The following is a 27,113-nucleotide window of genomic DNA, read 5'->3' as shown; positions in this document are numbered from 1 at the left end:
GAGTGGTGGGGGGCCGTCATCTACAGTGGGGGGCCGTCATCTACAGTGGGGGGGGGGCATCGGGGGATGTCGGCTTCACGCGAGTCTGCTGAGGTGTGTGGTGAGTGATGGTCGTGAGTGTAGTTTTACTTCGGAGCCCCTCAAACAAACGTTTTGAAGTGTTGAGTAGTTCGAGAGAGGGAAACGTACGGACACAGGAGGACTATTTTTTATATTTATATATCTTTGTTGCGTTATGCAGCAGGGCACACATGAGCCATGCATCCGGATCATAGTCCTTAAATACGTATATTAATGTTTTTAGAGACTTCAGGATGAAGTTAGTTTTACATTAGTGGTATTTAGTGTTTTAGATAATTTGGTGAACAAATGTAAGCCATCTGGCTACCATGAGAGATTCGTTCATGAGGCTATCCACATATACAAGCACAGAGACAATTTCAACTGAGAAGATGGATTCTGGCTTAGCAATCATTGCTAGGATTTGATCAACCATTTCAGGTCTTAATTGATTGTTTACGCTTACGGTGGCTTTCAGACAGCACACATTAATTTTTCGTCTCCCCCCTCCTCTTTTCAGAACATAGATGGACTCGTCCTTCTAAACAAATTGTCAAATCGCTGCCCGTGGCGCAAACGTTTTTTAATAAATAAATAAAAACACCGTTTGTAAATAAATAATTTATGCAAACCGCCACTTCTTTCAAATTTTTCTTGCCGTTGGTTTTCACACCTGATAATGCCCGTTTGTATTATGGTCGAAACGTCGTGAGAATTTTTATTGTTTTATATATTATATTATTTTATTGTTTCCCTTCAACGTGACTTTACAGAAAGAGCTAAGAATATGAATATAGGTGAGTCTTGGTTAAGTGATTTCTGATGAGATTTATTGTAAAGGTACAGTACAGGTTCATGTGTGTTGTGATCAGATTTTAGTTTATCAGATTTTGAGCAGGGAGAGATAGCTCAGGATAAACGCTATTTACAGGTTGTTTTTAGAGTCCTTGAGGCAGAGAGAATGCCCAGGAATATGTAATGTTAGCATTTCTCTGTGGGGTTGGCCTCATTTACAAACTATTCACGGCTGCACGTGTACAGTATTCAACTGCGTGAGCGATTTGGCGCGGTTTTTTAAACTCATTGTAATTCTAGATTTGAAGTTTTCGTGACTGCAAGGATCCATACTCTTTGGTTCTTTCGGCAAAGTCACGTAGGTAAAAATTAAATACATTAAATAAAATAAAACAAAAATGAAAACTAAATTAAATCACGACGTTTCGGAGGCAACGCAAGCTTCCTTCATCAGGTGACTTTACCGAAAGAACCAAAGAGTATGGATCATTGTAATTCTGTCTGTGGACAGTTATGAGGATTGGGGTAGTGTTAGTAGAGTAGTAATGGGAAACGAAAGAGGGTATAAAGAATATATAATAGATGACAGAAATATGTTGAACGAATAGAGAGAGATAGGAGGAAGAGAAAGGGAGATGAGGAGGGGATTAAGAGTTAGAAGAGATGATAATGAGGAACAGATTAACTAAACTAGTATTTATTTTATTTTACCAGCTAGGGCCGACTGAGCTCTATCGTTCCGTCCCTCCCCCCGGTTCGGCACTGTCCATTGCGGGGGGGGGGGGTGACCTCGTGGGAGGATGGGGAGATTGACAGGAGGGGGAGGGAGCTCCCCTATTGAGTGGTGGGGGGCCGTCATCTACAGTGGGGGGGGCGATTTACGGTGGGGGGGCCGTAATCTACAGTGGGGGGAGGGGTGACGACGTGGGAGGATGGGGAGATTGACAGGAGGGGGCCCCCCTAATATACAGCAGCAGGCGTCAGGGTCGGGATCGAACCCACGACCTCCTGCACACCAGGCGAGGTAGTTAACATCTCCTAGCCACCGTGATGATGATGATGAGAGAAGGGGTGATATGGGAGGCTATATAGAGGACTAAGATAGACGGCCAGTAAGATTGGGAGAGTAGCGAGGAGTCGTGACTAGAGGCAGGAGACGACGGGGAAGGCAGAGAGTACACAGTGGACGATGTAAATTGTGATCCACTCGTGAAATGTCCCGTTTAGCCGAAGTCAGTGGCCTCTTTTCAGTCCAGACACTCCCCTTTATGTAAAGTATCAGAAACTATCTAAAGCGAACGAAAGCGTGTATTTGCAAAACAACAAAAAACTATTTTAAAGACATCTATACATCACACCATTATTCTGCACACCGAACAGCCGCTTGGGACGTTAATCTTGCAGCACTAAACAATTCAACGGATATCGTCTTCCTAAGTTTGACTCATTTAGAACATCTATGAAGAGAGCGAAATGTTTTAAATTGTGACTGACAGGCAAAGCTCTTACAACCGTGCTCATTTTAACAACCGTGACATTTACACATACAGTATATTGCAAGTTAGATCGTACCGTTTTGTTGCCAACTGCTTTGCATTGTGGACCCGCGTTCAGTGATTGTGAAGACAAGGCTTAAGAGGTTTTTTTGGGTTAGATCGCGTAAATATTAAACCCGCAACCACCCGACACAGCAAATTAGTAAGGGTTGCAACGTAAACAGAATGTGGCCAATTCGTTACTGGTACAGCACACCGGTGTGTTGGAGAGCAAATACAGAACATTTACAATCCGAGTACGACGTTTCGCCAGTCATTACAACTAGCTTCGTCAGGCGACAGCCAGATCTGTGGAGAAATTCTATTTTGTTATTTAAATAGACGGATAGATGTGATGATATCTTGTGATGTGCAAAGGAGGGGGAGATGAAAACATGAATTATAATGGCTATCCGTTGCCGGTTGGGTTATTCATATGGTAATCAGCGTACATTATGCATGCACATAGTTGCGACTTTAACGCCACATTCATATTTACAAGGTCTAACCCAAAAAACCTATATTACAGATATTGGCCGCGAAAGCCTACGTGTTAAACCAAAGCTTAATGGAGCATATTCTTGGTTCTTTCGGTAAAGTCACGTAGATGGAAAACAATGAACTAATACAAATATATTTTTGTTTTATTGTGAAATAATATAAAATATTTTTTTATTTTATTGTTTCCCTTCTACGTGACTTTACCGAAAGAACCAAGAATATTAATTCCTGCAGTCGCGAAAGCTTTAAATCAAAACTTAATAGAGCAGTGAGCGGGCAGGATGTAGGGGGCGGGGCCAGCGTGGAGTGGGCGTGGCCTGCGGATGTGAGACGTCATAAATTTAGCACCCGCCCCCCACACGTGATCAAGCTCAACGGTGACGGCAAGCAATCATCACGCGCGCGCTGCTCGTCCACGTTATTGCTGGTTGACAAAACGGAAGCCTGTTGCTTGTCGAGGGCGGATCAAGAGTTTTAAACATGAAGCAAGGATTAATAATGAGGCTTCTCCGGGCCTACCTAAGTACTCTCTAACTTTCTATCCTCATCTTCATGTGTTTCTCTAAGTACAGTACATGCATTTCGACGTCTGTGTCTCTCTCTCAGTGTATTTGTGTGCATGTGTTTGTCTCTGAGTGTCTCCATGTCTGTATTTATCTGTGTATCCGTGTCTTTGTGTGTGTATGCATGTCTCTGGGTGTGTTATGCTTATTTTTGTGTCTTTATGTATGTGGATGATTTGTGTCTCCATGTTTGTGTGTCGATGTTTATTCGCGGATAATGTTTTTTTTCACATGACTCCTCTTTTCCTCAAAATTCACGGATAATAAGGTTCCATTCCACAAAAATGTATAGAATAATCCGCAGATAATCCTAGATAATGGGCGTGGCCTGCGGGTATGTGACGTCACATAATTAAGCCCCGCCCCCTCACACGTGATCTCACTTCACGGTGACGACACGCAATATCGTAATCACGCACGCTGCTAGTCCACGTTATTCCTGGTTGACAAAACGGGAGCCTGTTGCGTGTCGAGGGGTTTATTAAGGGGTTTCTCAGGGCCTACACACATACCGGCGCGCGTGTGTTTGTGTGTGCACATGTGTCTGGCCATGAAAACCACTGATAATGTTGCGTTACCTACAACATAACAGAGTGTCTGCACACACTCAATGTTGCTCAACCATATATCTCTCGTGTGTCTCAGTGCTTCCGTCTATATGTGTCTCTCTACATCTCTGTCTTTGTACTTTACCTTCCTCTCCTTATTTCTACGTGTGTTTCTAAGTCTAGTACCTGCATGTTGCTCAACCATATATCTCTTAGGTGTCTCAGTGCTTCTGTCTATATGTCTCTCGCCATCTCTGTCTTTGTACTTTACCTTTCTCTACTTATCTCTATGTGTGTCTCTAAGTCCAGTACCTGCATCTCGGTGTCTGTTTGTGTCTCTCGATCTCTGTATTGGTGTGCTTGTGTGTGTCTCTGAATGTCTCCATGTTTCTGTGTGTCTCTATATTTCTCCGTGTATCCATGTCGTTGTGTGTTTATTATGCATGTTTCAGTGGGTATGTTCTGTCTGTTTTTGTGTCTTTACGTATTTTCGCATGTGTCCATGTTTGTGTATCTGGATAATATGATGTATGTTTCGCGTGACTCTTATCCGCAAAATTCACGGATAGTAGGGTTACATAATACGATGTACTCTTGGATTCCTTCCATTCCTTGGCTGCTACACCACTAATATTTTCGACCTTCCGTAATTTCTTATGGTGACAGGTCCTGCCAAAGCCCACCAAATTGTTGTAATTAGTTGCATATGGGTGCCCGACCCTATGCATATCAGTAATCACATTCTGGAAAATACCAATTAATTTCAATTACCCATGAACCTGACGTTTTTAGACTATGAAAAGGCATTCTACTCAGAAATATCAATGTGCATATTCGGAGGGAAATCAGACAAGCTGACACTTTTCCCAGAATTATTCACAGTGAAATTAGGAAAATATTTAATTGGAGAAACATACACATACAGTAGAACCCCACTTAACGACCACCCCGGTTGACAACTAACGACGGACCTCAATAGAGCCCATTGTGTATTGTATAGTGTAGTGTATAGTGGCGGAGTGTATAGTAGTGTAGGGCCTCCATAGAGCCCAATGTGTTCGCTTACCGACCATTCCTATGTCAACGATGGGCGTACGACGAGCACGCAACTGCTCATTTCGGCCAATCGGCAAGCTTCAAAGTGATCTGACCAGGCCTCGGCCAATCAGTGATGTCTATTCATGAGCATTGGGAATTGTTTACATTTGGTGTTGGCTGCCTTTGAAGTGGAAACATATCTTTTGAATTCTTGGTGTACTTTATTTCCTATACTCGCTTCACGACCAAATCACTTAACAACCGGTTTCATAGAACCAATTACCGTCGTTAAGAGGGCTTCTATTGTTTTTATTAATGGAGAAAATATAAACCATCTCGTCATAAGAATGTGTAATAGCCTCCTTTGGCTCAGGGCTGTAAACGGGAGATGATCACTGCCCCAATTCTCATTTTAGCAGGAACTCAGTTTGGCCCAACATTTCTCATTCTCAGAGATGTTATTTTGAAAAATAACCACCTAAAAACTATGTCGCAAAAAAAACTGCTGTATTTATGCTACTCACCACTTTTTTCTAACTAACCCTATCCTTCCCTTCTCTATGGCTGCAGGATTCCCGCTTAGCACGGAACTGGAACCAAAGAATGTGCACATTGTTAAGACATATGTAATTATGGAGCAATATATCGGCTGGGGGCTGCATTTCGTACAGCGCGGAGAATATATACAACTGGTTTCACTTACTCCTGGAAGTTATGCTCAACGAAACGGAATACTGCAGCCAGGTAAGACACTGCACACATGCACGGGCCAAGCAAGTACTGCGATATGAGGTGTAGGGATGCCCATTATGTTTTTGATGTTTTTTTAAAACAACAGTACATCAGACGTGGCCAAGTGGTTCAGAGGTCAGAACACTGAACTGAGAGCCTTTGAGATCCTGAATTCAGATCTGGGTTTCAGCTGCCTGTGACTAAAACAGGTTTGGTCTCAGCTCGGTCAACAATGATGACATGTTTGGTAACATCACGTGAAATTTGGTGTTAAAATTATTCTGATGAAATTCGAGCACAGAGACTGATGGGGCAAGTTCTAATAGTGGGCACCTATGAAGAGTTGTACATTGGCGTGGTGAGCACCTCACCCAGCCACATTTGTATTCCCAATGCTGATGTTTACACAATGCACCAGGTGCTCATTTAAGATGGAATTGATCTCGGAAAGGCCCAGGACACCATTTAGATATCATTCATTACAGTTGATGTCACTGGATTTATGGTGCAGTGCGTAAATCCCTGCACCACTGCTCCAAACACGTGGCAATTTCCATTCACCACGACACTTGTGTGAGGCTATATATATTTCAAGGTCGTTGTTGTGTCCACACAACATCACCCGGTATTCACCACTAAGTGGCAGTGACATCACCACGGCGCCTGTGCCAGGCCAGATGCACTTTGAGGCCATGTAAAGTGTCGAAGGTTCGCTGACTGGAGGTCACCTGACACAACCAGGTGCCATGGTTTGACTGAGATACCTGGCAGATGCACCAGCTGACCTCCCTCCTGTGCCAACTTACCGCATTTTAGCTGCCTGGCACTCTGCTAGTCATTGTGAGCGTCGCTCCTCTGCCCTCCGTTGTTGTTGGAGGGCGACTGCCTCCAACTGCCTGGGTAGCGTCCTTCATGAGCTTCCTCCAAAGAGGACGATCTTGACACCGCTGGTACCAGTCTTTGGCGAATCCACTCAGCTCCACATCAGCCCATCTATTTTCCAGCCCGTGTTGTGCCCGTTTAGCCCCCTCTTATCTGGCCAAACAGAAGATGCTTAGGCATACAGTGGCTGGGCATGTCAGCTACATGACCCAGCTAACGCAGCCTTACCTTCCAGAGGAGCTCACTGATAGAATTTGTAAGCTCCTCACGCAATACAGCTTGGTTAAACGCAGGATGGATCATAGGCAGGCCAGCCTGAATTTTCTACCTGGCATAGATGTTCCATTAGAGGGATCCACGTTTCACAAGCATAGATAAGGGAGGGCATGACTAGCCGTCAAGCTTTGTGTAGAGCGATAGACCAGGACACTTCCACACAACAGTATGCAGGCAATTAAAAGATAATGCCGCCTAACTGATTCGGAGTGAGACCTCACCTGTCAAACCAGAGCTAGTCATAAGCATACTTCCCAGGTATGGAAAACTCTCCACTCTCTCCACAACTACTCCATCACCAGTGGGAAGTTGATGGGCTGAATTGTTTGATGGCACAAAATACCCAGGCAGATGCTTAGTTTCGGTGAGGCTGATGGTAAGACGTCACCTCTTAGTGGCACACTCCAGATATAGCAGCAGTGTCTCCAACTCCTCTGAGTGAACAGCAATTACCCACGACAGCCTGGAACTTAAGAGCTTCCCATACCTCACCGCCACACTCCCCCACCGCCTTCATTATTTTGTTCAAAGAAAGTGCCACTCCTTGTGGTTTGGCAGTTTACTGCCCCGAGTGGAAAACAGTTCACTCATGATAACTGGAGCCAGAACCGATATACTGGACCTCGTGTATTCCACAGAGGTCCAGGTGGTACCCGTCCATATCCTGCCAAAGGAGTTGCAGCCTCACCTCTGCAATGATAATTTGAACATTCCACGTGGCCAATCGCAGCAATAACCTGTTCCTGGAGGAACCCCAAGATGGGGGGGGGGGGGGGGGTGGGGTTCATTCCATCTCTGCCAAATGAAGTTTGGCCAGTAGGCGTCATAAACACTTGTCCTCTGGGGCCTCCAGCATGAGCTTATTTCAGTGTTTCCACCGTGGTGCTTGGTAGAACAAGTGCAGCCCCTCGCACACACATGTCCATACAAAGACGTACATACAAGCACATGCACAAACATGAGCTAATTAGCAGATGAACGTTGTGTCTGTTTCACTCCACAGGAGATGTGCTGTTCAAGGTGGGGAAGGCAAAATTGCTTGGCTTCAGACTCTTACACATCTCATCCATGGTGAACGCGATAAAGACTGGTACTGCTATACGCGTCACTGTGTACAGGAACTTCATCCCACTGCTGGGGCAATGGTACGTTCGATGCATATAATCACTAACTTATGCATTTCATTCCCATGCTCACCTGTTTAGTATATTTGAATTTGAAATTATCGTAGCACTAGTGGAGGTTTTTAAATATTATTTGGCATAGATATAAAATCCTTTTCTGTTGATTTTCCACGCAAGATAATCCTCCCTTGCACCATGAACACCAAAACTGAAAGGTGGGCATTTCCTGAAAAGCGGGCATAGCCAAGTGCCAAATGTGTGGTTTGGATTAAAGGTAGGGTATTGGGAGGTCTCATACCTCCTGTCGATTTAGGAAATTGGTTAGGTTCATTGGGTAGACAAGTCCTCGTGGCTGCTTGGCTAGTTGATTGTGACTAGCTACTTGCCCGTTTTCTCCATTCTATTGCAAAGTTCAGCCTTTTGACATTCTTGCCACTTTTTTTTGTCGTGTGTTCACAGCACCACCAATACCACTGCTGCTGTTGCTGCTCCGGATGCTGGCCATGCGACCAGGGCAACAACGTGCTCGCGGTGCAGGGCGTCCCACTACCCGCTGGGGAAGGGTAAGTAGCAGACAGCATTGCCCACTCGGGGGAGGAGGGGGTAGCCAAAATGTATTCATTAAACGTTGGAAACAATTTAATATATTTCTTATTATTATTTATTATCTTACCTCACTTAAACACAATATCAAAATATAGTCAATCATAGTGCGGAAAGAAGGAGGAAGATACATAGTTTGTCTTGTAATATGATGAGTGTGGATGGTAGAGCTCAGGTAACGGTCAACCTTGTGAATTGAGTCCTTGATATGAGCACAAGTATCAAGATGTGAAATTTATGAGAACTATGGCCGTGGTAGTACCTATACATTAATAATGAGGAAACGAATGAATGACAGAGGATTGCTGGCATGAATAAATGAGCGCCGCAACATCAATCAATCAAAGTGCTTCGTGGTGGATCCATTGAGCAGGGTTGGGGGCAGGAATTAGGTGACCTTCCCAAAGAAAATTCCAACTTTTACCAAAAGGTATTTTGAACATCGATGCAATCATTGCTCTGTGCTTGTGTTTCCAATACTGACCACTGTCCGTTTAATATCTCTCCACTCTTTCCCCCACAGTGTCCCCACGGAAACTGTCCATGCAGACCACTGGACCGTCTGCTCACAGCAAAGTGGTACTTCACGGGAACACTTGTGCAGACCATAATAAAAAGGAACAGTTTAAAAAAGACTTACAGGAGGAGCAGCAGCCACATCAGCAAAAGCAGAAAAAGTGAGTAAAAGCAAGCACAGTAAACAGTCTGCAGATGCGTTGCCACTGCAGCTGCACAAACGCACAATCAGCAGACACACGGCTAGCGGAGAGGGATTCTAGCACGGCACAATCAAGGGGCAGGTCGACGCCGCTGTCCAAACGGACGAGCTGGCCGTTGATCCACTGTGGGATGCCGTGAGCTGGGACAACTCGGACAGCCGTTCCAGCAGACACAGAGGAAAATTCGAGACGTCATGCCAGAATCAGACCAACCCTCCCATTGAGTTTTCATCCCTAGCCCATCTAGCGAGCGATAATGGTTGGTTTTCTCAGAGGAGAGAGAAATTGGTGAAGATCTGACATGATGGGCACAATAACACCTTAAACCCTTGATCAAAAGGGGGTGGTTGGTGAGCCATGACATTGCCAGAAACCCTGGAGAGTCAGGCCGCATTGTAGGTGAAGTAACGAGTGATGAACACAACGTAGGGATAAAAAATCGTCAAAGGGCTGCTACAAAGTGTTTTGAGGAATAGGTTAGCTTGCATAGTGATTATAACTTGGGAAAACCTCCAGCTCCATATGAATAGCAGTTGTGTACGGTTGTGTCATGGTTGTTGTGGATAGTGTAGGTTATTGAGTGGTTGTGGCTAGCTATGGTTCTTTACTGTAAGAATTGCGATAGCCTTTCTCACATAGTAAACGTAATTTATGGTGAACATAATTTATTACACTCTATTAAACTATGATAAACTGATAGTTGATTACAACTAGCTACTTTGCCCTTATTCTGTATTCTATTGTGGAGTTCAGCCTTTTGACATTCTTGCCGCTTATTGTTTCTTGTGTTCACAGCAAGGAACATGCTACCATGACAGCCGTGAGCACCACCACCAATGTCACTGCTGCTGCTCCGGATAATGGCCTCACCACCAGAGCAAGCACATCCCCACAGGCCAGGGAGTCCCATAACTCGCTGATGAAGAGTAAGTAGCAAACGGCATTGCCAACTCGGGGGAGGATGGGGCAGCCAGAATTAATTGATTAAACGTTTGAAACAATGATTTGACTGAAACAGTTTCAAAGTTGTTTCTGTGCTGCACTGCGAATTATGAGCTGCGGCTAACATGAGTGGTGAGTTATATTTAGAACAGATTCCAGGTTGTATTTTGCACCCACCTGCAGTGACGAGCACAGTGACGAATGGTAAAATACTTCCCATGACTTTCGTGGCATGGGGGAGGTGTTGGTAATGGATTGACAAAGGGCTATATATTTCTAATTATTTATGATCTTACAACAGACTTAAACACAAGATCATAAGATAGTCAAACAGAGTGTGGAAAGAAAGAGGAAGATAGTTTGTCCTCTAATATAATGTGTGTGCATGGTAGAGTTCAGGAAAGGGTCAACCTAGTAAATTGAGTCCTTGACATTAGCAGATAGATCAAGATATTAAATTTATGATAACTATGGCCATGGTAATAACTATCCATTATTGATGAGGAAGCCAATGAACGACAGGATTGCTGGCAAAAATCAATGAGCGCCGCAACATCTATCAATCAAAGTGCTTCGTCGTGGATCTATTGAGCAGGGTTGGGGGCAGGAATTAGGTGACCTTACCAAAGAAAATTTCAACGTTTGCCAAAAGGTATTTTGAACATCGATGCATTCATCGCTCTGTGCTTGTTTCCAATACTGACCACTGTCCGTTTAATCTCTCTCTGCTCTGTCTCCCACAGTGTCCCCTGGGAAAGACTTGCAGGAGCAGCAGCAGCCGCATCAGCTCAAGCAGAAAAAAACAATTCAGCTTGAATTCATGCGCGTTGGCTACGAGCGGACTGTGGAAATTGACATTCCAGAGTCCATGGTGGGGTCGACTCAGGGACAGAAGGTGGAAAAGGAGGCGGTCACGGTGCAGTCCCGGAAGAAGGAAGTCCTCTCGCAGTGAGTAAAAGCAAGCACAGTGAAAAATCTGCAGATGCTTTGCCACTGCAGCTGAACAAACGCACAATCAGCAGACACACGGCTAGCGGAGCGGGATGCTAGCACGGCACAATCAAGGGGCAGGTCGACGCCGCTGTCCAAACGGACGAGCTGGCCGGTGATCCACCGTGGGATGCCGTGAGCTGGGACAACTCAGACAGCCGTTCCAGCAGCAGTGACAGGGACATGAATGGTGCTGAGAGTGAGCTGGGATTGACGTATCTCTTTTGAAAGCTAGGCTGTGCTCACCTCAGCAGACACAGAGGCGAATTCGAGATGTCATCCCGGAATCAGACCAACCCTCTCATTGAGTTTTCATCCCTAGCCTGTCTAGCGAGTGATAATGGTCTGGGTTTTCTCAGAGGAGAGAGAAATTGGTGAAGATCTGGCATGATGGGCACAATAACGCCTTAAACCCTTAATCAAACGGGGGTGGTTGGTGAGCCATGACATTGCCAGAAACCCTGGAGTCAGGCCGCAGTGCAGGTTAAGTAACGAGTGATGAACACAACGCAGGGATAAGCAATCGTTAAAGGGCTGCTGCAAAGTGTTTTGAGGAATAGCAGTCCACTTGCATCGTGATTACAGCTTGGGAAGACATTCAGCTACATATGAATAACAGTTGTGTACGGTTGTGGCATGGTTGTTGTGGATAGTGAAGGTTATTGAGTGGTTGTGGCTATGGTTCTTTGTTGTAAGAATTGCGATAGCCTTTCTCACATGGTAAACATAATTTATGGTGAATATAATTTATTCCACTATAATCAACTATGATAAACTAATAGTTGATTACGACTAGCTACTTGCCCCTTATTCTGCATTCTAATGCAGAGTTCAGCCTTTTGACATTCTTGCCGCTTGTTGTTTCTTGTGTTCACAGCAAGGAAGATACCACCACGACTGCCGTGAGCACCGCCACCACCACCACCAATGTCACCGCCGCTGCTCGGGATAATGACCCCGCCATCAGAGCATGCACGTGCCAACAGCCCAGGAAGTTCCACGACTCGCTGATAAAGAGTAAGAAGCAGACGGCTTTGCCAACTGAGGGGAAAAGGGGGCAGCCAGAATGAATTAATTAATCGTCTGAAACAATTTTATATATATTTGTTATTATTTATGATCTTACAACACTTAAACACAAGATCAAAAGATAGTCAAGCAGAGTGTGGAAAGAAGGAGGAAGATACGTAGTTTGTCCTCTAATATAGTGTGTGTGTATGGTAGAGCTCAGAAAACGGTCAACCTAGTAAATTGAGTCCTTGACATTAGCAGAGGTATCAAGATATTAAATTTATGACTATGGCTGTGGTAATAACTATCCATTATTGATGAGGAAGCCAATGAACAACAGGATGGCTGGCATGAATCAATGATCGTCACAGCATCAATCAATCAAAGTGCTTCGTCGTGGATCTTTTGAGCAGGGTTGGGGGCAGGAATTAGGTGACCTTACCAAAGAAAATTTCAACGTTTGCCAAAAGGTATTTTGAACATCGATGTAATCATCGCTCTGTGCTTGTGTTTCCAATACTGACCACTGTCCGTTTAATCTCTCTCTGCTCTGTCTCCCACAGTGTCCCCTGGGAAAGACTTGCAGGAGCAGCAGCAGCCGCATCAGCTAAAGCAGAAAAAAACAATTCAGCTTGAATTCATGCGCGTTGGCTACGAGCGGACTGTGGAAATTGACATTCCAGAGTCCATGGTGGGGTCAACTCAGGGACAGAAGATGGAAAAGGAGGCGGTCACGGTGCAGTCCCGGAAGAAGGAAGTCCTCTCGCAGTGAGTAAAAGCAAGCACAGTGAAAAATCTGCAGATGCTTTGCCACTGCAGCTGAACAAACGCACAATCAGCAGACACACGGCTAGCGGAGCGGGATGCTAGCACGGCACAATCAAGGGGCAGGTCGACGCCGCTGTCCAAACGGACGAGTTGGCCATTGATCCACCGTGGGATGCCGTGAGCTGGGAGAACTCGGACAGCCGTTCCAGCAGCAGTGACAGGGACATAATGGTGCTGAGAGTGAGCTGGGATTGACGTATCTTTTGAAAGCAAGGCTGTGCTCACCTCAGCAGACACAGAGGCGAATTTGAGACGTCATGCCGGAATCAGACCAACCCTCCTATTGAGTTTTCATCCCTAGCCCTTCGAGCGAGTGATAATGGTCTGGGTTTTCTCAGAGGAGAGAGAAATTGGTGAAGATCTGACATGATGGGCACAATAACACCTTAAACCCTTGATCAAAAGGGGGTGGTTGGTGAGCCATGACATTGCCAGATACCCTGGAGAGTCAGGCCGCAGTGTAGGTGAAGTAATGAGTGATGAACACAACGCAGGGATAAACAATGGTTAAAGGGCTGCTGCAAAGTGTTTTGAGGAACAGAGGTCCACTTGCGTCATGATTACAGCTTGGGAAGACCTCCAGCTACATATGAATAACAGTTGTGTACGGTTGTGGCATGGTTGTTGTGGATAGTGGAGGTTATTGAGTGGTTGTAGCTATGCTTCTTTGTTGTTAGAATTGCGATAGCCTTTCTCACATGGTAAACATAATTTATGGTAAACATTATTTATTCCACTATAATCAACTATGATAAACTAATAGTTGATTACGACTAGCTACTTGCCCCTTATTCTGCATTCTATTGCAGAGTTCAGCCTTTTGACATTCTTGCCGCTTGTTGTTTCTTGTGTTCACAGCAAGGAAGATGCCACCACGACTGCCGTGAGCGCCGCCACCACCACCACCAATGTCACCGCCGCTGCTCGTGATAATGACCCCGCCATCAGGGCATGCACGTGCCCACATCCCAGGGAGTTTCACGACTCGCTGATAGAGAGTAAGTAGCAGTCGGCATTGCCAACTCGGGGGGGGGGGGAGGGGGCAGCCAGACTGAATTAATTAATCGTTTGAAACAATATGATGGAAACAGTTGCAAAGTTGTTTCTGTGCTGCACTGTGAATTGAGCCACAGCTAACATGAGTGGTGAGTGATATTTAGGACAGATCCTGGGTTGCGTTGTGCACCCACCTGCAGTGAAAAGCACAGTGACGAAGAGTATAACCCTTCCCATGACTTTCGTGGCATGGGGGAGGTATTTTTCAATAAGTAATGGATTGACAAAGGGCTGTATATTTCTTATTACTTATCTTACAACACTTAAGCACAAGATCATAAGATAGTGCAACAGAGTGTGCAAAGAAGGATGAAGGTAGTTTGTCCTCTAATATGATGAGTGTGTATGGTCGAGCTCAGGAAACAGTCAACCAAGTAAATTGAGTCCTTGACATTAGCAGATGTATCCAGATGTAACATTTATGACAACTATGGCCATGGTAATAACTATGCATTAGTGATGAGGAAGCCAATGAATGACAGGATGGCTTGCATGAATCAATGAGCGCCGCAGCATCAATCACTCAATCAAAGTGCTTCATGGTGGATCCATTGAGCAGGGTTGTGTAGGAATTAGGTAACTTTACCAAAGAAAATTCCAACGTTTACCAAAAGCTATTTTGAACATCGATGCAATCAACGCTCGGCGCTTGTGTTTCCAATATTGACCCCTGTCGGTTTCTTCCCTCTCTGCTCTGTCTACCACAGTGCCCGCTGTGAAGCTGTACGCACCAACCAGCAGGTGGACTCTCCAAAGCCACCTACTGTACAAGAGCAGCCGTGCAGTCCTCGAGCAACAGGATCTCAAAGAATATGCACAGTGGCAATATCAGCAGCAGCAGGAGCATATTCAGCGCAGCTCTTTGAGACAGGAGCGGGCACAGGAGCGGGCGCAGGAGCGGGCGCAGGAGCCATCGCAGGAGCGGACACAGGAGCCATCGCAGGAGCCGGCGCAGGAGCCGTCGCAGGAGCGGACACAGGAGCGGGCGCAGGAGCCGGCGCAGGAGCGGGCACAGGAGCCGATCGCCGCCAAGATCCACAAGAAGAGAGGCCTCTGGAAGCGACTTAGGACATTCTTCTGCTGTTGAATATAATTTTTTACAGAGACCTCTTCGCATCTGAAATGGATGTGGATACAGCCACATTTGTCGATGTGATTTGTAAATATTTTTCATAATGTATCAAGAGTTAAGATTATAATGTACATTTTTTTATTGAGGTACTGTTTGTTGCGAATGTAAATAAATATTCTGATTCTGACTTACCGTGAGTCCTGATGCTGGCTTTATTGTCGGAAGGGGTGCAATCAGTCAACACAATTGTACACACGGGGCAGGCATGCACACGCACACATAAAGAGATACACGGGGCACGCGCGTACAAATACCCGCCATTCGCCACTAAGTGACGGTGATGTCACCACGCTGCCTGTGGTATGCCAGGTGCATTTTGAGTCCACGTGAAGTGTCGAAGGCTCACTGACAAGTGGGTCATGGTATAGACTCAGGTACAATGGGTTGACTGAGATGACTGGCAGATGCACCACCTGTGCCCCCTGCTGTGCCATCTTTCTGTGTTTTAGCCGCCTGGCTCTCCACTCGTCGTGAGCGTCGCTCCTTTTCCCTCTCTTGTTGTTGGAAGGCGACTGCATCCAACTGCCCAGTGGCGTCCTTCACGAGCCTCCTCCAGAGGCCGATCTTGACAAGTCCACTCAGCTCCAAAACTTCCTGTACTACATCGGTCCATCTCTTCTCTAACCCGTACCATGACCGTTAATCCCCCTTTATCCAGCAAAAAGAAGCCTGGTTAAGCCCATGATGGATCATAGGCAGGCCATCCTGAATCTTTCTAATCAGCGCAGATGTTCTATTAGAGGGGTCCACGTTTCACAAGCATAGAGAAGGGATGGAATGACTGTGGCAGAGAAGACCCAAAGCTTCGTGTGCAGCGACAGATCAGGGTTGGGATCAAACCCACGACCTTTTTGCATAGCAGACGAGGTAGTTGACATGTCGTCACCACAGCTGGAACTGCTAAACACCATTTTACGGTTTTGTTTTTCATGCTGTGAGACATGTTTCATGATTAATGTTATCTTCGCAAACATAGTTGTTGCCTGTACGAGTACCTGCATCTGTAAAACTATTAAAAGTGGGTGTAACCACGCTACACGTGTACCAGGCCTACGGCTTGTTTATTTTACTTAAAATGTAACGTATTCGCATCAAACTTGTAAAATGCACCAATTCCGTTATGAACGCTTTGTCGCGGAGTTTATTGGGCCAACATTTCTGGTCAACAGTGCCACAAAGTGTTCCATTGGTCCGTTTATTACATCGCGTTTCTGAAAACGTGTTTATTGACAGAATTGTCAGGACAGATCATAAGGAAAACATTGTTAAGAAACATTTATTTTATGTGTTCACAGCGCAGGATTGTGATGAGGGTTCAGTAACTAAAAAGTGTATGGCCCCAAACAGCTCAAGGGGTCCTGGATGCATCATGGGTGGTGGGTAGGTGGTGGGGGGGGTGATTCGTGGTTGGTGGGGGGTGGGTGAGTGGTGGGGGAGCGCCATCTACAGTGGGGATGTGTGGTGCCACAACAGCGAAGCCGCTCCGTCAAAACCGGGGCCGCCGCTGTGCTGCTGCGACCAAGAAGCCACCTGCCTCCCGTCACAGCACTTCCCCCGCCACCCTCCCCCCCCCCTAAACACACACACACTCAAGTAGGGCCTCATGGGGAGGGGGGGGCAACTGCCCTGAGTTTTTACCCGAGAAGCCTCTTCGTGGGGGTGCTCCACGGTTTCTCAGGGTCAGGGAATTGGCAGCCCCGCCCCCCAGGCCAAATGGCACTGCGGCGCCGTGGCTTAACTTAGAATTAAATGACCACGGCGAACTCACTGAGAACCACAGTGAGGAGATGCCCAGGACACACGCGGACCAGCAGACAGGTGGGGAGCGGGGCAGCGCGGGTTAAGCGTCTCTACCTATGGTGCACCGCGGGTTAGCGTCTCTACCCTTGATGCACTGCAGATTAACGGCCCTACCCATGATGCACCGCGAATTAACGGCCCTACCCATGATGCACTGCGGATTAACGGCCCCAACCGTGATGCACCGCGGATGGGCGGTGCGAGGGCTGTGAAAGGAGCATAAAAATGGACGCTTTGGGGAAGCACAGGGCCACTTTTTTTCTACTGGAGATCAACAGGAGGGAGGATCGAGGAGCCGTCACCTCACTGTTACTCGCACGTCTGTGAGACGGGGCAGAGAACAGCCAGATTCTGTTTACAGGATCATCTATCTGCGACCTCCATCGCTGCGAGGTCGGACCGTAAGTACGAGGGAGAGAGGTAAGACAAAGGGACGAAATTCGGAGAAAAAATAGAGGACAGACAGGTCGATTAAGTATCAGGCAGTAGACAGATAGGTTAGACCTGTCCTGCTGGTCCGTACTGACACGCGCAGTCTAGTTCGTTTATTCGTGGGGAATAAACCGTCAGTAGGGTATAAACCGCGTCGTGTTGTCTCTGTGAGTACGGAGGGGCGGTTCGTGGTGTGGCGAGCCTGCCCGCGGTGATTCTTTTGTTTGCGCGTGAGTGAATAATTTTACCCACGTGTTTACGCTCGCACGGGTGTTTTCACTCGGGGCTTGACGCGCATGCCGGGGCAGCAGTAATGTGCTATTACCCTGGGAATTAAAGTACGGGTCCTTCGATCATTAAATTCACTAGTGCGTGGTGTGGTGAGCCTATGCATCGTGTGGTACTGATTGTAGTTCGCCCGCGCCAGTACGGGGGCGTGCAGAAGCAGCGGCGCTCACGGCACTCGCCACGCGTGTAGCGCGTAGAGATAAATTGGGGAGCGGGTATTCCGCAGCGCAGCCTAATTAGTTGCTTCCGAACGCCTGCGACGGTAAATAAAGCAAGATTACACAATTCAAGCACGAGATGCTGCTGGCGGTGGTTACCGCGTGAGTAGAGCTGCGCCGTGAGGTACACGGGCACCCACGGGCATAATCATACACCGGGTGTTGCAGTTGTGGTAGTGGTATGACTTTAACGGGGGAGTCGGGGGCCAACGTCCCCGACAATTCGGTGATGGCGGGGGACGGTAGCCCCCACAGATGCGCCATCTGGGGATGTCGGCATCACGCGAGTCTGCTGAGGTTTTTGGTGATGGTCGAGAGTGTAGTTTTACATAGGAGCCCCTCAAACAAACATTCTACAAACAAAATGAGGGTACCCCAATGGGTTCTCCCTTATCGCCAGTGGTAGCGAATGTTTTCATGGAGAAATGTGAGACAGATGCCATCCAGACATCCACCCTACGTCCTTCCTTGTGGAAGAGATGCGTAAATGACACGTTCGTCATCTGGCCACATGGCCTGCCAGCACTGAACCAATTTCTCAACCACATTAATTCCATACACCCGTCTATCAAATTCACCATGGAAGTGGAAAAGGATGGCAAGCTACCATTCCTGGATGTTTTGATCGAGAAGAGACCTGATGGCTCTTTGGGACATTCGGTCTATAGGAAAGCCACCCACACGGATGCCTATCTAAAGCCTGACTCCCACCACCATCAAGCCCAGAAGAATTCCCTCATCAAAACACTACACCATAGGGCCCGTTGCATCTCCGACCAGCACCACCTAGCTAGTGAGTTGGAGCACGCACACCAAGCCCTTAGGATGAATGGATACTCGGACCGTACAATCCGCAAAGCTGCCTCCCCAGCCATGGGGAGACAACCTTCTGAGGATCCAACCAAAACCATCACTTTACCATACATAGCAGGGGTTACCAAAAATATTTCCAAAATCTTAAACAAACGTAAGATCCAGGTTCGTTTCAACACAGTACACAAAATCCGTGATTTAATCACACCTCTAAAGGATGTGATTCCTGACATGCAATACCCTGGTGTCTAAAAACTGAGTTGTGGTTGTGGCAGCAGTGACATTGGGGAAACGAAACGACATGTCTCGGACCGCGTTCATGAACATAAGGCAGATCTGAAACACGGTAGGACCAATACATCTGCCGTTGCTGATCATTGTTTTAACGCTGTGGGCTCACACGAAATTGATTTTTCCAAAACGAAGGTACTCTGCAAACCCACCGGCTATCATCAGAGATTTGTTCATGAAGCCATCCAGATACAGTGAGGGAAAAAAGTATTTGATCCCCTGCTGATTTTGTACGTTTGCCCACTGACAAAGAAATGATCAGTCTATAATTTTAATGCTAAGTTTATTTGAACAGTGAGAGACAGAATAACAACAACAAAATCCAGAAAAACGCATGTCAAAAATATTATAAATTGATTTGCATTTTAATGAGGGAAATAAGTATTTGACCCCCTCTCAATCAAAAAGATTTCTGGCTCCCAGGTGTCTTTTATACAGGTAACAAGCTGAGATTAGGAGCACTCCCTTTAAGAGTGTGCTCCTAATCTCAGCTCGTTACCTGTATAAAAGACACCTGTCCACAGAAGCAATCAATCAGATTCCAAACTCTCCACCATGGCCAAGACCAAAGAGCTATCCAAGGATGTCAGGGACAAGATTGTAGACATACACAAGGCTGCAATGGGCTACAAGAACATTGCCAAGCAGCTTGGTGAGAAGGTGACAACAGTTGGTACGATTATTCGCAAATGGAAGAAACACAAAAGAACTGTCAATCTCCCTCGGCCTGGGGATCCATGCAAGATCTCACCTCGTGGAGTTGCAATGGTCATGAGAACGGTGAGGAATCAGCTCAGAACTACACGGGAGGATCTTGTCAATGATCTCAAGGCAGCTGGGACCATAGTCACCAAGAAAACAATTGGTAACACACTATGTCGTGAAGGACTGAAATCCTGCAGCGCCCGCAAGGTCCCCCTGCTCAAGAAAGCACATATACATGCCTGTCTGAAGTTTGCAAATGAACATCTGAATGATTCAGAGGACAACTCGGTGAAAGTGTTGTGGTCAGATGAGACCAAAATGGAGCTCTTTGGCATCAACTCAACTCGCCGTGTTTGGAGGAGAAGGAATGCTGCCTATGACCCCAAGAACACCATCACCACCGTCAAACATGGAGGTGGAAACATCATGCTTTGGGGGTGTTTTTCTGCTAAGGGGACAGGGCAACTTCACCGCATCAACGGGACGATGGACGGGGCCATGTACCGTCAAATCTTGGGTGAGAACCTCCTTCCCTCAGCCAGGTCATTGAAAATGGGTCGTGGATGGGTATTCCAGCATGACAATGACCCAAAACACACGGCCAAGGCAAGCAAGGAGTGGCTCAAGAAGAAGCACATTAAGGTCCTGGAGTGGACAAGCCAGTCTCCAGACCTTAATCCCATAGAAAATCTGTGGAGGGAGCTGAAGGTTCGAGTTGCCAAACGTCAGCCTCGAAACCTTAATGGCTTGGAGAAGATCTGCAAAAATGAGTGGGACAAAATCCCTCCTGAGATGTGTGCAAACCTGGTGGCCAACTACAAGAAACGTCTGACCTCTGTGATTGCCAACAAGGGTTTTGCCACCAAGTACTAAGTCATGTTTTGCAGAGGGGTCAAATACTTATTTCGCTCATTAAAATGCAAATCAATTTATAACATTTTTGACATGCGTTTTTTATTTTTTGTTGTTGCTATTCTGTCTTTCACTGTTCAAATAAACCTACCATTAAAATTATAGACTGATCATTTCTTTGTCAGTGGGCAACGTACAAAATCAGCAGGGGATCAAATACGTTTTTCCCTCACCATATATAAACACAGACAGAACTTCAACCGGTAAGATGGTTATAAACTGAGCAATCATTGGAAGGACATTATTAACCAGGTAAAGTCTTAACTGACTGTGATGTTTCCATCCTACCTGCCGATGTCAGCTGTTATTTCAGACTCTCTGAGTACATCACCAGGTTAAATGTCTTCACATTAACGGGCTAAGTGTTTCACTAACACAGCTACCATTGCCCCTCTCCCTCGATGTGGCGGGAGCTCTCGTTTTTTAACAGACTATAACTGGCTGTTATGTATCCGTGTATGTGTCTCTCTCTATGTTTGTGTCTCTCTGTTTGTCTCTCTGTGTGTATCTCTCTCTTTATTGCGTCTCTGTGTATCTCTCTTTGTGTCTCTCTGTCTCTCCCTCTGCGTCTCTGTGTGTCTCTCTGTGTGGGGGTTGTCTCTGTGTGTCTCTCTCTGTGGTTGTCTGTCTCTCTGTGTGTCTCTCTTTTTGTGTCTCTCTGTTTGTGTCTCTCTGTGTCTCTCTCTCTCTGTATGTGTCTCTATGTGTGTCTCTCTCTCTGTGTCTCTGTGTGTGTATCTCTCTCTCTGTGTGTCTCTGTGTGAGTATCTCTCTGTGGGGGTTGTCTCTCTCTGTGTGTGTCTCTCTGTGTGTGTCTCTGTGTGTGTCTCCGTATGTTTCTCTCTCTGTGTGGGTCTCTCTCTCTAAGTGGGTCACTCTCTCTGTCCCTCTCTATGTGTTTGTGTCTCTTTATGTGTGTCTCCCTCTCTGTGTATCTTTGTGTGTGTCTCTCTCTATGTGGATGTCTCTCTCTGTTTGTGGGTTGTCCCTCTGTGTGTATCTCTCTGTGTGTGTCTCTCTCCATGTGTATCTCTCTCGTTGATATGCTGGTCTCTCCTCGTAGTTGCTCCTGCCCGGCTCTGACATTGACATGCTAATCTTCTCATTGGCACAACCCCCGGTTGCTGGAGCCGTCTCACATTGACATGCTAATCACCTACATTTACATACAAATTCCATCTCTAGCTCCGGCCACGCACCCTTGGGTGAAGCCCACCTAGAGCCTATATAACCTCTTGTTGCAGCAGCTCTTTCTCATGCGTCAGCAGTTCTGCGGGGGCTGCTGCCCCCTGCCTCCTCCGTATCATTCATACTGCTACCCGACTGCTCTGTCGGGTTTGGGCTAACGCCTCCTGACTCCTCGTCCCCCTGTGCTCCCGCCTTTGTGGATGCTTGCGTAGGCATGCCTCAACCGGTAGGGCCGACGGCTTTACGTTTATGCACACTCTACGTACCCAGGCGCTACGCGGGTTCACTGGCGGCGTGCTGCGGTGAGCGTGCTCGCGAAGCACGACTCCGTCCCGCACGTGAACAACCGGGTACGCCGACGCGTGACTCCGCTCTGATTTAAAGGGGCCTTTAAACAGCCGCGCATATACGCGCACACCCGGCGCTTAGCTCTCTACCTCGCTATAGACAGCAGCCGCGCATGCACGTGACCGCAAAATAGTCGCACAGGTACGCGAGCGTTAAGCACCACCAAAAACAGTCGCGTAGGCGCGCGCACGCTGAACACTCCGCCTCGTAGTAAACAACCGCGCATGCACGCGAACACCAAGCACGCTCCCCCCTCCTCTTCACACTCACAAAGACCATACGACACAGTTTATCCCCCTACTAGTCATTTTATTTACCGCGAGTAACCCGTTTAACTACGCGTGATTGTGAGTCAGCAGGCCCCCCTAGCCTATCCTTCGGGAAACCTAGGCTCAATTCACCCTGCCTATAGCTCCACTTTCTACCCTCGAATAAATAACCCAAACTTACCTCTCTCTCTCTTACTCACGCTTACTTCCACTCTGCTGCGCTGGAAGCTGTAGAAGGGCGATCCGTAGAGGATTGAGCCTGGCTGCGCTGAAGCTCGTCACACAGACGACTCGAACGGCTGACTCCAATGCTCCGTGGACCGCGATGATTTTTGAAGAACTCTGGTCCCGCTACCCTAAGCCTCCGCGCATTTATCCACCCTAAAGGCATTCCGTTGCTCTCGCGCTTGCCCACCCGTGCTCTTTAATATTCGGATTCATGACCTTACCTAGAACAAAAGGCATTCAGATGCTTCCGCACCCATGCCTGCCCTGTCCATTCAGAGGCCGAGTTATTCTCGTCTCTTTCACATTCGGATCCGAAATCTTACCTGTAACAAAAGCGTTCCGCTGTTCCCACACCCCGTGCTGCCTTGTCCATTCAGATTTCGGAATGCTCCTGTCCCGTTGTTATTGGGGTCCTAATTCTACCTATAACAAAGGCGTATCGCTGTTCCCACGCCCCGTGCCGTGTGTGTGATTTCATCCGCGGTGGCTTTACTGACCCTGCCGTAACCATGTCATTATAATATTGGGTCACGGTGCCGCGGTGCGGGCCAGCATCGGTGGCAGGTCGCCCAATTTCCTGGCCGCAGAAAACCATGAAGCTTGATCCCATTAGGGGCTTCTGGATAAAAACCCGTCGGCCAGGTGACCTTCCCTCCCGGCTCTACGTGGGGTGTGTGTGCGTTCGTGCGGGGGGGGGGGGGGCGGCGAGGGTGCGCCGCGTCGGCGTTGTCACCCCCCGGTGGTGGTGTCACTGCGGTGGGTACGGCCCCCGACGGAGCTGCTCCGCTGCGGCGGCACCACAGTTCTCCTGCTGTTTTTGTCTCACCTGATGACGGTTGCTTGTGTTGCTATCGAAACGTCGTGATCTATTAATTTTCTATCTACGTGACTTTACCGAAAGAACCAAAGCTTAAGTCTGCATCTGCAGCAATCGTGCAGATCGACGTTGTAGCGAGTGGCCATTGTGAGTCGCCCCTCGTTCTCACCCCCACCCTTTCGTTCAGCCCCTCCCCCCAGTTCGGCACTGTATAATGCCGGGGGGGGGGGTGACCTCGTGAGAGGATGGGGAGATTGACAGGAGGGGAAAGGAGCCCCCCTGTTGAGTGACAGGAGGGAGCCAGGAGGGAGATAGAAGCCGGCGTGGAGCAGCGTGGTGTGGCTGTGGAACACAAGGAGGCGGGTGCCTCTAACCATGCACCCTCATTGGGTGCTGCTGGTGCATCGAGAAACTTGACGCCGGACTGCCGAGAGATTGATAGAGAAGGAAAAAAACGCGAAAGGAGGGGTGAGGAGGGATGGCGCTCCATCTTCTACAAGGGGGGTGGGCATCTTCTACAGGGGGAGATAGGGGGTGAGTGGGGTGGGGGAGGCGGTGGGGTGGGTGGGATAAATGGATGGGTGTGGGGGTGTGGGTGGGCACCTATAGTGGGCACTTATGAAGAGTTGTATATTGGCGTGGTGAGCGCCTCAACCAGCCACATTTGTATTCTAAATACTGATGTTTACACAATGCACCAGGTGCTCATTTAAGGTGGAATCGACATAGGAAAGGCCCAAGATACCGTTCAGATATCATTCATTACAGATGAGGTCACTGGATTCATAGTGCAGTGCGGAAATCCCTGCACCACTGCTCCAAACACGTGGCAATTGCCATTCACCACGGCACTTGTGTGAGGCTATAGGTATTTCAAGGTCACGTGATGTGTCAAAAAGCCACACATCACTCGCTATTCGCCACTATGTGGAGTGACATAACCACGGCGCCTGTGCCAGACCAGGTGCACTTTGAGGCCATGTAAAGTGTCGAAGGTTCGCTGACAGGTCACCTGACACAACCAGGTGCCATGGTTTGACTGAGATGACTGGCAGATGCACCAGCTGATCCCCCCTGCTGTGCCAACTTGCTGTATTTTAGCCGCTCGGCATTCCGCTCGTCATTGTGAGCGTCGCTCCTTTTGACACCGCTGGTACAAGTCTTTGGCGAATCCACTCAGCTCCACACCCTCCTGTAACACATCAGCCCATCTATTTTCCAGCCAGTATTGTGCCCGTTTAGCCCCCTCTACCTGACCAAACGGAAGATGCTTAGGCATACAGTGGCTGGACATGCCGGCTACGTGACCCAGCTAACGCAGCCTTGCTTGCCACAGGAGCTCACTGATGGGAATGTTTCCAGATCTTTCGTGGATTTATGAGATCCTCACACAATACAACTTGGTTAAACGCAGGATGGATCATAGCCAGGCCAGTCTGAATTTTCTACCTGGCATAGATGTTCCATTAGAGGGATCCATGTTTCACAAGCAGCATAGGTAAGGGAGGGCATGACTAGAAGAGAAGACGTGAAGCTTTGTGTAGAGCGATAGACCAGGACACTTCCACACAGCAGTATGCAGACAATGAGAAGAGAATGCCACCTAACTGATTCGGAGTGAGACCTCACCTGTCAAACCAGAGCTAGTCATAAGCATACTGCCCAGGTCTGGAAAACTCTCCACTCTCTCCACAACTACTCCATCACCAGTGGGGAGTTGATGGAGTGGATTGTTAGATGGAACAAAATAGCCAGGCAGATGCTTAGTTTTGGTGAGACTGATGGTAAGACGCCACCTCTTAGTGGCGCACTCCAGGTACAGCAGCAGTGCCTCCAACTCCTCCTCTGAGTGAGCAGCAATTACCCACGACAGCCTGGAACTTAAGAGCTTCCCATACCTCACCACCACACTCCCCCACCGCCTTCATTCTTTTGTTCAAAGGAAGTGCCACTCCTTGTTGTTTGGCAGTTTACTGCCCCGAGTGGAGAAGTGTTCACTCCTCATGACTGGAGCCAGAACCGATCCACTGGACCTATTGTATTCCATAGAGGTCCAGGTGGTACCCGTCCATATCCTGACAGAGGAGTTGCAGCCTCTCCTCCACAACGAGAGTTTGTACATTTCATGCAGCCAATCGCAGCAATAACCTATTCCTGCAGGAACCCCAAAATGGGGGGTTCATTCCGTCTCTGCTAAATGGAGTTTGGCCAGTAGGCGTCATAAACACTTGTCCTCTGGGGCCACCAGCATGAGCTTATTTCAGCGTTTCCACCGTGGTGCTTGGTAGAACAAGTGCCAGGTGGAACGGTTAGCAGCCCCTCGCACACACATGTCCATACAAAGACGTACATACAAGTCCATTCACAAACATGAGCTAATTAGCAGATGAACGTTGTGTCCGTTTCACCCTACAGTAGATGTGTACAAAGACGTACATACAAGCGCATGCAAAAAAATGAGCTAATAGCAGATGACCGTTGTGTCCGTTTCACCCTACAGTAGATGTGTAGTGGGTCCAACTGAGTCGCAGACATTAACTTGGGAGAAACACTGTTTATTCAACACAACAGCAGCAACATAACATAACCTACGCTCAGGTCTTGAATGCCCATCTAGCCTTGTTACGGCAGAACTAGACACGGTTTGCTATCCCGGTTCGGACCACAAGCTGGGTTCCGGACCGCGTGGCTAGAGGCTTCTTCTCCCCGACGTGGATGTGCATCTTCGAACACCAACATTTAAAGAACCCCGAGCTCCTCATGGAGCTCCTGTTATATCCTCCTGGGCTGGGGCTGGCTCCGCCCTTAGCCCCGCCCACCTTCCAGGCTTCTTGGGCCCCTTCTCGAATGTTCCTGAGAGCTCTCCGGGACCACGTGACCACTCCTTGGCCCCTGTCCACCGGTGCCCCCCCCCTCCCCTCCAGTATCGTCCGGTCACGTGACAACAGGTCAGTCAGCGTTTCATGCCCCAGAGTAAGCCTGGCTGGCTGACGCTCGCTCTAGCTCCCTCGCTGGGAGCCGGCACACCACACTGCTCACGGGCCTTCATGCTAACCAGCGCTCACACAACCACCGCTAGTGTTGGTACTGCAGCCCGCAATCCGGGCTGCCCGCAAATGACAACATTACCGGCCGTGACTTCGCAAGTCCCGACACCACACAGTGACAAGTACAGTCACTACAGATGTGCTGTTCAAGGTGGGGAAGGCCAAATTGCTGGGCTACAAACTCTTCCAAATTTCGTCCATGCTGAACTCGATAAAGACTGGTACTGTTATACCCGTCAATATGTACAGGAACCTCATCCCAATGCTGGGGGAATGGTACGTATGATCCATGCCAACAGACAGAACCCTGTGTCCGTTATATTTGTATTTTCTTGAAATAACAAGGATACAGATATACCAAGAAAAGGAAACCCACTCCCAAATTTTAACAAATGAGCATTGCGGGAAGACATACTCGCCTT

General features: G+C 47.8%; 1 protein-coding gene across 2 annotated transcripts; it reads left to right on the top strand.

Annotated features, from left to right (window-relative positions):
• The first annotated feature begins 697 nt into the window (after positions 1-697).
• LOC142905399 (uncharacterized) lies at positions 698-16,377 on the top strand. Of its 2 annotated transcripts, none has more exons than XM_076051954.1 (11): positions 698-857; positions 5,611-5,784; positions 7,934-8,075; positions 8,514-8,617; positions 9,181-9,334; positions 10,172-10,302; positions 11,062-11,266; positions 12,186-12,325; positions 12,883-13,087; positions 14,006-14,145; positions 14,911-16,377. In XM_076051954.1, the coding sequence occupies exons 1-11, from the start codon at positions 848-850 to the stop codon at positions 15,288-15,290; spliced, it is 1,785 nt and encodes a 594-aa protein (XP_075908069.1). In that variant the 5' UTR covers positions 698-847; the 3' UTR covers positions 15,291-16,377. The 2 variants fall into 2 exon arrangements, with proteins under 2 accessions (XP_075908069.1, XP_075908068.1); XM_076051953.1 differs by lacking the exon at positions 698-857 and adding an exon at positions 3,074-3,414.
• The last annotated feature ends 10,736 nt before the right edge of the window (positions 16,378-27,113 follow it).

Source organism: Petromyzon marinus, chromosome 53, assembly GCF_048934315.1.
Source record: "Petromyzon marinus isolate PM22_M1 ecotype Great Lakes invasive population chromosome 53, UKy_Petmar_22M1.pri1.0, whole genome shotgun sequence".
Classification (NCBI taxonomy): Eukaryota; Metazoa; Chordata; class Hyperoartia; order Petromyzontiformes; family Petromyzontidae; genus Petromyzon; species Petromyzon marinus.
The sequence above is the reverse complement of the archived record's forward strand: the minus strand, read 5'-3'. Positions and strand labels throughout refer to the sequence as shown.

Bases quoted from the DNA above. Each gene is read 5' to 3' on its own strand.
- LOC142905399 (XM_076051953.1), top strand. From the start codon at position 3,372: ATGAAGCAAGGATTAATAATGAGGCTTCTCCGGGCCTACCTAA. The intron at 3,415-5,610 runs GTACTCTCTAAC...CTATGGCTGCAG, and splicing joins GCTTCTCCGGGCCTACCTAA to GATTCCCGCTTAGCACGGAA. The intron at 12,326-12,882 runs GTAAGAAGCAGA...TGTCTCCCACAG, and splicing joins CCACGACTCGCTGATAAAGA to TGTCCCCTGGGAAAGACTTG.